The sequence below is a fragment of the Lingula anatina genome, chromosome 2 (genome assembly GCF_051362555.1).
Source record: "Lingula anatina isolate TDL-2025a chromosome 2, LinAna3.0, whole genome shotgun sequence".
Lineage (NCBI taxonomy): Eukaryota > Metazoa > Brachiopoda > Lingulata > Lingulida > Lingulidae > Lingula > Lingula anatina.
Window position 1 is genome coordinate 38,125,678 of NC_141768.1, and position 12,641 is coordinate 38,138,318.

General features: G+C 34.0%; 2 protein-coding genes across 8 annotated transcripts; one reads left to right on the forward strand and one right to left on the reverse strand.

Annotated features, from left to right (window-relative positions):
• Positions 1 to 1,195: 1,195 nt before the first annotated feature.
• LOC106173247 (D-aspartate oxidase) lies at positions 1,196 to 6,166 on the reverse strand. 4 transcript variants are annotated; one of them, XM_013554299.3, is made up of 12 exons: positions 5,873 to 6,166; positions 5,618 to 5,667; positions 5,115 to 5,321; positions 4,696 to 4,810; positions 4,076 to 4,152; positions 3,661 to 3,726; positions 3,333 to 3,387; positions 3,045 to 3,146; positions 2,380 to 2,441; positions 2,128 to 2,245; positions 1,872 to 1,973; positions 1,196 to 1,673 (listed from the first exon to the last, which is right to left on the reverse strand). In XM_013554299.3, exons 1-12 carry the CDS (start codon positions 6,002 to 6,004, stop codon positions 1,554 to 1,556), a joined length of 1,206 nt encoding a protein of 401 aa, XP_013409753.2. In that variant the 5' UTR covers positions 6,005 to 6,166; the 3' UTR covers positions 1,196 to 1,553. The 4 variants fall into 4 exon arrangements, with proteins under 4 accessions (XP_013409753.2, XP_013409752.2, XP_013409755.2 ...); XM_013554298.3 differs by lacking the exon at positions 2,380 to 2,441 and adding an exon at positions 2,735 to 2,805; XM_013554301.2 differs by lacking the exon at positions 2,380 to 2,441 and adding an exon at positions 2,735 to 2,805 and having other exon boundaries at positions 5,587 to 5,667; positions 5,873 to 6,141.
• LOC106173248 (uncharacterized) lies at positions 5,743 to 11,817 on the forward strand. Of its 4 annotated transcripts, none has more exons than XM_013554302.2 (4): positions 5,743 to 5,810; positions 8,653 to 8,794; positions 10,141 to 10,180; positions 10,319 to 11,817. In XM_013554302.2, the coding sequence occupies exons 1-4, from the start codon at positions 5,758 to 5,760 to the stop codon at positions 10,390 to 10,392; spliced, it is 309 nt and encodes a 102-aa protein (XP_013409756.2). In that variant the 5' UTR covers positions 5,743 to 5,757; the 3' UTR covers positions 10,393 to 11,817. The 4 variants fall into 4 exon arrangements, with proteins under 4 accessions (XP_013409756.2, XP_013409757.2, XP_086863400.1 ...); XM_013554303.2 differs by lacking the exon at positions 5,743 to 5,810 and adding an exon at positions 6,102 to 6,190; XM_087007274.1 differs by lacking the exon at positions 5,743 to 5,810 and adding an exon at positions 6,353 to 6,377.
• Positions 11,818 to 12,641: the final 824 nt, after the last annotated feature.

Genomic DNA, 12,641 nt, shown 5'->3' on the forward strand with positions numbered 1-12,641 from the left:
TTTCAATGTGTTACGTTTACTGAGTGGCTTTGTTTGGTTATGAGGCAGGTTGCTTTCGAAAATCGGCACAATCAATTTACATTTACGGTAATTACTCTCCTTTTTTTTTTTTTTTTTTTTTTGTGAAGTTTCCATTTTTCACACATAAGCATTTTCAGTGGCTTTTAAATCCCATGGAACTGAATCACTTGCTAGCTTTTCAATGTCTATGTTACCTGTTGTACATAATGTAAGAGGGTAAGAGTGATTATCCTGTTTTAACGCATTATGTAACAGTGGATCAAAATTTGCCAAAACATTATTCTGTGCACTTTTCTGTATGCTCTCTGAACATTTGACAGCTTTGCTGCCCTGTTTCCTGTATGGTGTCTGCATATTTGCCAGCTTTGCTATTTAGTTAAAGAAGATTTTAATGTTTATTCCCATAAATTTACTTTGCTTTGGGGCAGAAGAAAAGCTCCTGTGGGGTTTGTTGTCCAAGACCCCATTCCCAGAGATTAGATCGATCCGAACTAGATCGACCTAACTCCCTGGGGGTTCACACTAAATAGCTGTCAGCCGAGCGGGCATGAAAGTTAATTAACCCCTTACAGCTTGTAGTAGGCGGGAAGGACATTTAAGCCGGATTATCTGACAGTAAACTAGTGAGACTCCCTACGGGTATAGATCGATCTAAATGTCTGGGAATACGCCCTAAATCCAAACAGTCTTCGCCCAGTATGGATCCTGCAAACAAATGAAAGTGGTATTTTTTTTCCCATTCTTCAAGAATATCTTAAAGAAATTCCGTCCAAAAGCTGTAGACACTTCTAAATATCTTTAATTTTCTTAAAAAAAGAAACTCCTTGCAAGGTTCATTTTGAAAGTTGCATCTTTAAAAGTTCAAAACTTCATTTTTGGGGCCTGCTGAAGGTCCCGAAAAATGTTGGTATTTCAGTGGGCAAACGGTGCCATTTGGTACGGTTTAGAATTGTGAATTAGCTGGTCAAAATTCTAATTTCAAGAGGCAACAATAGGTGTGATTTTTTTCAGAAATCAAAGGGAGAGTCAAGACCTCCCCCCCCCCCCCCCCCCCCAAATCTGCCATTGTCAAAGTGATAGGTCTATACCAGGTTCAAGTATGTTAAGACTCGTGATCATTATTAATTATCATAAAGTCATATTTTTTATAATATATATCAAACATTTAGTTAAGTGTGATATGAAAAAAGAAATTTTATTTCATGACATTAGATATTTCACATAACAACCGAACGAATTCTTAAGTTTGTTTATAACTTTGCAAAGGTTGACATTCTCTCCACAGCGGCACATCTGCAGGATTCAACTGAGGAGCTGTGGACAAAGCTCTTTGTGCACAATCTCACAATTTATGTCAATATCAGATGTCTAAAAACAAATATATACTGAATATATATAAACATTTATACTCATTTCTCCTTGTTAAAAACTGTACCTTCTACAATTTCATTATCCCCATTATTGTAATTCTTTGTGTAAATAATACTGTTTATAAAGTAAGCTTCTTTATAATTTATGTCCATTTCACATGTTTAAAGTTTGGACACCACACTAGTGCCACCTATTGAGTGGGCCACTAATTTTGCTGCTTCTTTTGCACATCCCCAGTGAGTTGTGATACCACCACCTCCATGACCGTAGTTGTAAACAATCTGAAATGGGGGAAAAAATTGATTTGAAGAACTCTGTTATTATCTTGTGATGGATCGGAGTTCTTATTACCTAAATTTAAATGATAATTTTCCATGGCATTATGTGATTGATTTCTTGGTCACTCCAAAAATCTTGAACTTACTAAGAAAGCAAACCACTTTCTATAAACAGTATCAAAGTAGGACACTGTACTGTACCTTCAGCAGTTTTCCATCAAAAACCTTTTCTTCTTTCTCCAGCCGAATACCAGCCGACCTAGAAGGTCTCAGTCCAGCCCACTGTCCTTTGATTTCAGCATGCTGGGGGGAAAACTCATTATTTGATTAAACAAAGCAATAATTGACAATGCTAACTGTTAAGTAAGTAAATGTTTAACTGGCATCCCTTAGTGTGTAACTAATCTTGGCATTTTCTGAACATTCTTGAAATTATTTCATTAAATAGTGATCTCACCTTCAAACTGGGGATTAATTCACAACAGCTCTTCAAGATGAATATGCCATCCTGTACATCTACTTCTGTATTCCAGTCTCCAGTCTGATGTGTTCCACCAAGTTTTACTTCATTCAGTCTGAAATAAGTATTTCATTATTTCCCCTTAAATTTGTTCTTTTATCTTTGTTCAACAAAAGATTCCAGTATTATCCATGTTAAAATTTGACTTCAAAGCAATATTTTAAGGAGGAATTTAGTAAAGTAACTCACCCTGGAAATATATAAGTGCTGTTCCCAATACCGTAAAAATTTTTTATCCATGGTGCATTAACCTATTGGAATGAAGACAAATTTTAGCAAAGATATTGTGAACACTTTCTGTGACCTTCCTGAAAAGTTTTTACAGCTATGACACTAACTTGATTTTTTCAATGTGAAAAATTGTGAATTTTACAGATACTGTTTTAAGTCATAAATTAGAAAATACAATAATACACTTGCCATGTAATACTCAAAATTCAAAGCTGTTTTTTTAAACTGTTTATCGCTCTTGCAATTTCAATTTCTTGTGGCTACAGGTATAATGAGAAAGTGATCAAAAACATAAATATATAAACTTGCTTACCCTGGAAGCATATAATTGAAAGAAGTTTTAGTACTATGTACTAGAAAATGCTTCAACCAAGGTGCATGGGCCTAAAATATAAAAACAGCACTTCAATGCTGGATTTTAAGTGTACTGTGGATAGCACATGTACTAGTATTAGGTTGGTGGTAATGCTTCTTTAAATGTGGAAATACCCTGAATGTATTTTTGAGTGTTTATTAAAGGCTAATTTTGTAACTGACTGACAATGCCTCAAGCACTTTCATTATACCTGATATAAAGAGAAATGAAGAGATATTTGAAGCCAGTAATACACACACACACACACCTTGATCAACTGTCCTCTAACAGGTACAACATCTGCATCTCCCACTAGCTCTCTTGCACCAAGACCAGTGCAGATGACAGCCACATCAAAATCATATGCAAGCTACAACAAAATAACTTTCCACAATACATGATAATTTTCATGATGATATAATGTTTGTTTTCTTGAAACTGTTCATGCAATTTTTTGCAATTAAAGAGATAACTGTTCACTGATTATTGTTTAAAAATCAATATGAAGAATAAGAATAATGAAAATCGTGAGATAGAATCAAAGTCAATTTAATACCTCTTCCAAGGTTTTGATTTTCTTCTTCAATACTTTACCATTCCTGCTTTCAAACCTGAAATTTACCGGATTGCTACAGAGTTAAGGAAAGTGCCAAGAAAAGAGGAACAAAGGTAGTCACAGAGAAATTGGCTGAGTATTTTTTTTTTTTTTTTTTTAGGAAAACCCAACGCTTTGCACCTTGCACATTGGTTCTGATGTAAAAGATTAAAAACCTTCTCTAAAACTATGTTCAATATGAAAAGCCATTTCACAATAATTTTGAACAGTAATTTCACAGCTGGCTTTAATGTCATGATATCATCACAGCATGGTAATTACATTTTACCTTTTCAAAAGCCATCTTAAGTACATACTTGTTTCAACCTTGATAGTGGTGTAAAACCAACCATGTCTGGAATATATGACATGCATGAAGATTATCAAAAAAAAAAATCAGTCATTAACAAAGATCAAATAAACAACCAGGTAACTGATAAATAGGAAAGCCACAACAATTCATTAAATATAATTATAGAATTATCAAAGAGACTGTGCATATTTATTTGTCAAAATGCATTTTCCTTGAGTAAGACATTTTTCCTAATCACAAATTATTTCTCAACCTGTCCCTACACTTGGATTTCATGCTTCATTCCATTTTTAATTTAATACCTTAGTGCAACTTATATTATAACTGACCATTTATTTATTTATTCATTTTTTTTAAGAAAAAAATTCAATTTTTATTTGTAAAAATTTACTTTGCTTTGGGGTAGAAAGAAAGCTCCTGTGGACTTAGATGCCTAAATCCAAACACAGTCTTTGACCAATATGGATCCTGCAAACAAATGCAAGTGATATTTCAATTGTCAAATATCTGAACTAACACTCAGAGCTGCATTATAAATGTACCAGTATTGGTAATAAATATATTCTTGGTACCAGTTATAATGCAATTTGAAATAGTTTAAATCCAAATCTTCTTCACCCCTTACATCTATATTTTCCACAAAAAGTTATGCTCTTTTAAATGCACATTGAGGACCTGGATACTAAAAAAATAAACCATAGACATTATAGTATTCCTAGATTGAAAAAAAAAGCAATGCATCTGGTTGTACCATTCATGAAGGGCAATTAACATTGCCATATTAACCTACATGCAGTTACTGTAAATACATGTAAATACATGTACATGCTATGTACAGATCCACAACTTAACTCAAACTTTCAAAGCCAATTTTACAAAAAAAGTCCAACTGCAAATTAATTGCCCCATAGCATATGTTAGTGTTTTGTGTTACCTTAACCCAGCCTTAAAAATCTGAGAAATTTTATATGAAGTTTCAAAACTTTTTACTAAAAATGAAAAATGCCATGCCTCTCTAAAATCATCCATCCAAAAGAATCCAGACAACAAGCCAACTCCAATCTCCCCAGCCCTCTCACCTCTGAGTAAATCTAACAAATGGTAAAAGGTGCTATCTGACCATTGCCTAAAATTGGAAACTACATGTATTTATTCTACAAAAATAAAACATAATTGACTAATTTGATCTACCAAAATTGTAAAAGGTGAATGACTGATCTCAAATGTAACTTAATTTATTGGTGGAAATATTTTGTACACAAATGTGCAATGTTGTAAGAGAATAAAGCTTATCATGACATGATACTGTTTAAGAAAAAATACAAATCTGTTTTTAACAAGTCTCAACTTTGAAAGTAATTCAACAACAAATTCATGACTTAAATTCATGTAAATCACACTAAAAGAAAAATTAAAAAAAGAAAAAAAACCTTTGCAAGTGGAGTGGTGTGTTTCCCAAAACATGTGGTTCCCAAAACCCTCCAGATCCATCACTAGTAGTCTCTGGGGAAAACTTCTCAGATATCAGTGTAACTCCAACACTGGATGGAACACTTTCTGCAATGCATAGTGCCGTAGACAGTCCAACCACGCCCCCTCCGATGACAGCTACATTGATTTTCTTTTCCATCCTATAGCTGTACATCGCACCACATAAAATATATTTATTATAATTTATTGAGCATTAAAATGTGTACAGTTACATTTTACAAGCTCTCTAAACTACAGTTTTACATAAATTGTGCACATAAGCTTAAATAAGTATAACTACTTTAGATCATTCAAATACCAAAATACATACAGTACTGTATATAAGCTAACTACTTCATAAGTGATATATGAATATAATATAAAATATAAGTGAATAGTAAAATGTAAGGAGTGTCCACGCTCAACTGTCACCTTGATTGGTTAATCAATCCGGAAAACTGACCTTAAAACCTCGGGAAACGTCTTTAGAACACCATTCCTGTGTGGGAATGTCTACAATTTACAAAAATGTCGAAATTGAATCAATTAAATTTACATGCACACGCCTCCTTGCAGTTGAGGCTTCACTAGAGCAAAGTACACATGGGTAATGCAGACAATTACGGAAAGAGAAAACCTCATCCACAGTGTATAAGGTAGGCTACCAAAATATTTTTACAAAGGAATGAATTTAAGTTAAACTTGTGTGATATAGTACCTTTGACAAGGAGATCGGTGTGTCGGTCCAAGTCTTCCGATAATGTTTTCCGAAGCGAGGCAATACGGCGGAGGTCATGTTTGGGAGCATTTTGCATTTATATTCATTGTTCCCTGCTATCAAGACGTTCATTTTTGTTAAATTTCAAAGTCAAAGAAACGGTTAGTATTTTTTCATTAAAATAAAACTACATTTTTATAGAGTTTGATATGATATATAATAACGAAACAATACTGCACTATTGCACACAACTCCGTGTAAAGGGAGCACGTTTGTCATTGGTACTTTCGGCACTTTGATCAGCAAGATGAGTTTCAGGTACATAGTGACAATTATCAAACACAGCGATCAGAAAGATTCAGTTTGGTCTCGCTTATAGAACAGGGCATGATGCTTTGTTTGTTCAGCGTCCTAGTTGACTTTAAGTGCTACACGTGCACTTAATTTTTCAGTTTGACTTGGTTATATAAGTCTTTGAACTTGAGTTGAACTTGCGTTGAAGAATGTAAGTTCGTTTTTTATCCTGAAAAAGTTATTCAGTGAACATGAAACTGCCATAATGCTGAAGTGAATTTATGTGACTTGAGTGCCATATGTAGCCAATGTTCCATACAGAACATGATCTAGTGTTAGTTTTTTAGTACTTAGGTACTTTTAAAGTTTTATTGCGTTTGAATTTGGATTTTGCAGTTTATAGTATTAAAATTATTATATATGTACGGAATTCATGTGTAAGCATTCCTGTTGATGATTTTTGATACGTACTCTTTGTTAACACATGAAACATTAAACCCCAAAAAGTGTAAAATGACGACCAGATTGCACGTCCACCTTGCCTCCAAATTTTCGAACTTACATGCTCACGGTACCTTTACTACTGGTAAGGCCTCGTAGCAATACATGTTTTAACCTTGTGGCCCTTAAATACCTCTGAATATCCATGTCCTGAAAATCTTTATGTGTCCTCCGTCGTGTATACAGTATACAAGGTACATCTAAATTTAATTCAAAACGCTTTCTTGTCAGTCACTACGTGAAGGACAGTAAAGTCTCAGTCTTTTTATTCTAGCCGTGTATCTCTGCTAGCACTTCAGCTCACCATGTTGTGACTCACGTGGAAGGTGAGGCCAGTTTCCAAAAGAAAAATTGAAGGAAGATCTCAATATGGTGTGCCAGCGTGGTAGCAGAGATACCCAGTGCGTAACTGAAATAAAAAGACCAAGACAGTTCATCCTATTGCTTCCTAAACCATTGCAGTGAAGAAGTTGAAACTTTGGAAATTGGTAAACCTATCATCAGGGATGCTCATGGGCACTTAAAAATTTTAGTGTAATTTTGGAGGTTGGGCTGCCTGGGGGAGAGGGGGGGGTGATTTGAAACTTTCTGAATTGATAGACCTATCATTTAGGGATATACATCGACACTTTGGAATTTTAGTGCAACTGAGGGTTGGGCTGTCCCCTTAGAATGGATGATTCTTTTTTTTTTTACATTTAGTATTTTTCATAGATACTTTTTATGTACAGACACAGATGTGTCTGTACATATAGCCATCATCTGCGTTTGTCGTCGCCGTCGTCGCCGTGCACTTTTACCGATAACACGATAAGTGGAAAACCATTTTACCTTTTGACTTGAAACTTGCAGAACTGATGAATATTCATAATACGCAGGTCAAGTTCGAAAATCAGCATGATCGGGTCACTATTAGGGAATTTATGCTGTTTTTTCACTTTTTTCAGCATATATGCAGCACCGATAACACGATAAGTGGAAAACCATTTTACCTTTTGACTTGAAACTTACAGAACTGATGAATATTCATAATACGCAGGTCAAGTTCGAAAATCAGCATGATCGGGTCACTTTTAGGGAATTTATGCTGTTTTTTCACTTTTTTCAGCATATATGCAGCACCGATAACACGATAAGTGGAAAACCATTTTACCTTTTGACTTGAAACTTACAGAACTGATGAATATTCATAATACGCAGGTCAAGTTCGAAAATCAGCATGACTGGGCCATTTTTAGGGAATTTATGCTGTTTTTTCACTATTTTCAATATAAATGCAACACTGATAACACAATATAAGAAAAACGGATTGGCCAATTGTAATTATACTCACAGGAGTGGTCAATCTTACTAAAACGCAGGTAGAGTTCGAAAATCAGCATAATCGGGCCATTATTTTAGAAGTTATACTGTTTTTTCACATTTCCTCAGATTCAATTATTATATTTTTATTATGAACATCATTTACAATTTATGCATGATAATCACAAACTCCCAATACATAATTACCAGATGGTATGATACTATCAGTGGGTAGCGTTCCCACAGCCTTACACTTCCGCCTTACACTTCCGGACATTGTAAAGACTAGCTATAGCTGGCCATCAGGGACCCCTGTTATGGGACCAAAGCATTGTTATAAATACCTAGACAAAGGGGTCCCTTAGGGCAAACTACAAATTGATGGTTCAAGTGATGTTCAACAATACATTCAAAGCACAAAAATATTGGGTTTTATATGTGCATTAATTACAATGATGTGCTGGAAAAAATGAAGGTGGGAGTTATACAATCCAGTCATTGTAGTAAGTCACACGAGACTATAAAATGATAAGAGTTTGGGACAAGGAAATTATTAATATAGGTCAAATTGCTGAACACTGTGGTATAGGTAACTTATACTACATGCAACTGGCTATAATAATGAACTCAATATTCACTGTGATGTCTTTTTATGTAATCCATAATAACTGCTACTATTCCAGGGTTGGTGCCAAGGCTGTCATTGGTGCTGGGACACTGTATCTTGTAATTCAAGATGGCTTTTGGAGAAGTGATCAACAGTCTAAGACTTTCCAAGTGCTAAATAAATCCTTAACTCCCAAGATTGAAAGGTTAAATGAACAGGTAATTGCAAATTGGCCTAGTACTTATGTCAAATTATGGCTGCCAAATGCCACCATTTAGTTTCAGATATTATAACTTAAAGAAATACAACAGAGTTTTGTTACATTATTTTCTGAAACATATTTGCGCAAATATTTTCTGCTTATTTTTTTGTTTTCTATGGACTAGAGAAAAAATAAGTAGAGGTGCATTTTAAAGTCTTTTTTCTGACACCAGGGAAATAAATAAATAATTTTATTTAACCCTTGACCTTATTCAAGTTCAAACAGGCCAAAATCTTCAAAAAATCAGAATTTTTTGCAAAATTGTTTTTATTTGTGCCGATTTTAAGAAACTACACAGACCATACCTATAATATAATGGCCAGGTGTTACCCTTAGGGTCATCTTTCATCTTCTTGAGTTTGGGGTCAATCGGTCCATTTTCATGGAAGAAGCGGCCATTAGATCCTAAACTGAAAACTTTTTCTAAGTCTGAAACCGTAATTGCTAGAGACCTCTTTTTTATTCCAATTTATAGAGCTTGTCAAGCTCAACACTGTAGGTGGTGTATGTTTTTTTTTTTTTTTTTTTTTTTTTTTCATACGGTTTATGAGTTGCACTACGTATATCAAAAAGTACAATGTGGTGGTCAAAATAAAATGTGAAATATGGTAATTTGCCATGAATTTGTAATGTTGGGTAACATAAGGCTTAGCAAGGGGCAGACAACTTCCTGTCAAAAATAACAGTATTTTATGAAATTCGAACATATGGAATTTCTGAGCATTTCCCATTTCATAAATTTCAACCAAAACGATCTTTTTTTTTTTATTTCAATCAATTTCTTCTGTACAAAATCCATGGCCTGCATGACTGCATTTTGTAGAGCTTTTCAAGCATAACACTGGAGGTGGTGTCTCTTTTTTTTTTTTTTTTTTTCATACAGATGTGCTTACTCCAGCTAGTAGTACAAAGCCTGGAGGCGGTATTGCCTATCTGATCTTATAGTTTCAGTAATTTTTTTTTTTTTACATGTAGGTTTTATGTGTTGTGTAAGAAACAGGTACTAATAATTTATATGCGTTACATCAGAGAACTTACTCTTATCTCTTATTGTGTCTTTAAAGATAATAAACATTTGAAAGTTATAAAATATGAAAGTATCAGATTAATAATTTGAGTCAAATGAAATAAGTGACAATTTAAAATTTAGATGTCTGACATGAAATAACAGTTAAAATTCTTCTATGTGGCAGTAAGTTTTATTTATGATCTCCAAATTTTATTTATGTTTTGTAATAATTGTTAAGTTGTTTTAGCTAAACCATATCTTTCTCTAAGATGCTTTAAACAATTGTCTTTCAGATTGCATCCAAGGAAAATATTTTAAAATGGTGGAATTCAGGTATGTTTCTTGGTAATGGTTTGTTGGTAATGATTTGGTAGTGGATTGCAATTGTTATGAACTGAGCAACATAATTTTTTTTTCTTCAAGATAAAAATTTTAAAAAAATTATTGATAAATCTTTTTTCTTTTTTCAAGGTATTCAAGGATGTTTTCAGACAATATCTTCTACTCTTGAAAGACTACAGAGAAAAGATGCTAAGAATCCTTAAAGTTGATGCTTTGCTACTGTCCACAGAAATAAAAACATTACTAGTAGTAAGACTACTTTTTTTTGGACAGGCAAATAATGCTGAAATTGTAAGCTATCATGTTCACAGTTGTTGTTGAAAATACTTATTCTTTGACAGAGAAGGAATAATCATTGCCCTTTCTTAAGAACATTTGTAATGCAATTGGGCATCAGCATGGGTATATTGAAACTGTTTGTTGTTTAAAGCTGAAATGCTTAAAAACTATTGTTGGGTTTTCTTAAGATTTGATATAAAATTTGTGTCACTTAAATATTGAGATTTGAATGTTTCCACATGATTCTTCTGAATGAATTTTATGAGCTGATGACTTTCCTCCACATTAAAGCAGTTCGTACCTTGGTGCTGGACTTGAATAAAAACATTTTTTTAAAAAATTAGGGTTTTGTTTTCATAATAAAGCCAACTGGCTAGGAAATATAGTTGTTCTCTAAATGTACATCGAGAAAAAAAGTGTTTTTCTCCTCTCAAACCGTTTTATTCTTGGATTCAGTGTTAGTATTAAAGTGCTTTGGGGTTAAAGGTTTCCTTTACATGTCAGGGTGATTTGTCGAAATTCGATATATATATAGTTTATAGAGGGGTTTCCCCTTTTTTTCTGAATTGTGAGATACGTGCACTCTTGTAACATTAATATGTACCTTTTAAATGTTTCTAGTTGCAACAAACGGTTTTCGTGCCATCATTATATTCACAGAATTTACATAAAACATCTTTTATGTACATTTTTCCTCTCAAAACAATATGTTAGGAAAGACCTGTCACTCCTATAGCAATGAATATTTTGAATTGCGTCAGCCCCGAACACAGCCATAAACGTTGTATATCATTTGTTTGTAAACTAAATAAGCTAGGCTTGCTTAATTTAGTTTGTATATTATTTACATTAATGTTACTTTATATTACATGTACTTCGTTTGAAAATTTATGTATCTCAATTATTTTATGAAGCAAGTTAGTAATTCATTAGAAATTTATTACGCGCTCCTTTTTTCCTCCTTTTCTTGTAAAGAGTTGGTTCGGATCCCCCAAAAACGATTATGTTGGCCCTGATTTTTCCCTTTTCTCGAGTTCACTGCAAAAACTTTCCCTATATTATTGCTAAATTCTCGTTGGAGGCGCTATTGTCAGAAGGTAATGACTCCAGCTAACTCTAGATTTTGAGTCTCTTTATTGCGTTCAAACGCGAATGCACACTGGAAGCGTCAACTATTGATACATGTAAGAATAGATCGGTGTCAAATGCTTAAATGCTAATTGTAAATTACATCATGGATTATTTTTAACACATTGGTTCTCAATCGTGTGATATTGCTATCCTTTGCCATTTTACGATGTTGAACGCAACGACCCCTTTGTTCAATAAAATCAAACTTCTTGCGCTTCTGTTTTTCGTTATCGTTAATAACAAGAAGCGCAATATATCTGGATTTGAAGTGAAGCTTACTCCTCTCTAAACAGTTTTTATTTAAGAGAAAAAGAAGAGCCTTATGACGGTATGAGCACAGTGTGGACTCTTCATACTCGATTGTTGTGAGGAATGCTGCCGCAAAACGTTCATTTGCCATTTTACTAATGCACCACCCCCTTTTTTTCCTTTGGAAAATGGGGTAATATACTGAATATAACCTTCTTGCGGCTGAAGGTTACCCAGCTTTAACGGGATTTTAATCTGTTGAAGTTACCGGGTATGTACCTGTACCAGACCTCCCACTCCTCTGTCTCCTTGCGATACTTAATGATGATGACGATGATGGTCTTTTTTTTTTTTTTTTTTTTTTTTTTTTTGCGAAGTCAAGGCTCTGTCACACCTCGCGTAAAGAGGTCATTATGAGTATTGGATGTGACATCGATTATACAATGTGCGCACAACTTTGAGCGTGTGAAATCACCTTGTTTCCAGTTTCCTTGTTAAAATGGATACATGAACAATAAGCGTATGAAACTGTTTTTGAACTTGCTCCAAACATTTTATCTGCTGCTTCATCTTCCAACGTTTGCCTACTTATTCGAGGTGCATAGGCCTACAACGTAAGCCTAAAGAACTGAAACCCTTGCGTTTGTCTGTGTGTGGACGATTTTTTAAATACGTTAGTGCTATACAAAAAGTATGACAGTACCGGTAGTTCAAAGTTATATACAGTACATTGTAATCAACGAGTTGTGTCAAATTTTAAAAAAGCAAAGTAACGCCCAAAATAGGAGTGTAC

Excerpts from the sequence above, each read along its gene's own strand:
- LOC106173248 (XM_013554302.2), top strand. The coding sequence starts at position 5,758 with ATGGGTAATGCAGACAATTACGGAAAGAGAAAACCTCATCCACAGTGT. Across the intron at positions 5,811-8,652 it reads CCTCATCCACAGTGTATAAG|GGTTGGTGCCAAGGCTGTCA; the intron begins GTAGGCTACCAA and ends CTACTATTCCAG. Across the intron at positions 10,181-10,318 it reads TTTAAAATGGTGGAATTCAG|GTATTCAAGGATGTTTTCAG; the intron begins GTATGTTTCTTG and ends TCTTTTTTCAAG.
- LOC106173247 (XM_013554298.3), bottom strand. The coding sequence starts at position 6,004 with ATGAACGTCTTGATAGCAGGGAACAATGAATATAAATGCAAAATGCTC. Across the intron at positions 4,153-4,695 it reads GGATGGATGATTTTAGAGAG|GATCCATATTGGTCAAAGAC; the intron begins GCATGGCATTTT and ends ATTTGTTTGCAG. Across the intron at positions 3,388-3,660 it reads TTAAGATGGCTTTTGAAAAG|GTTTGAAAGCAGGAATGGTA; the intron begins GTAAAATGTAAT and ends GGTAAATTTCAG.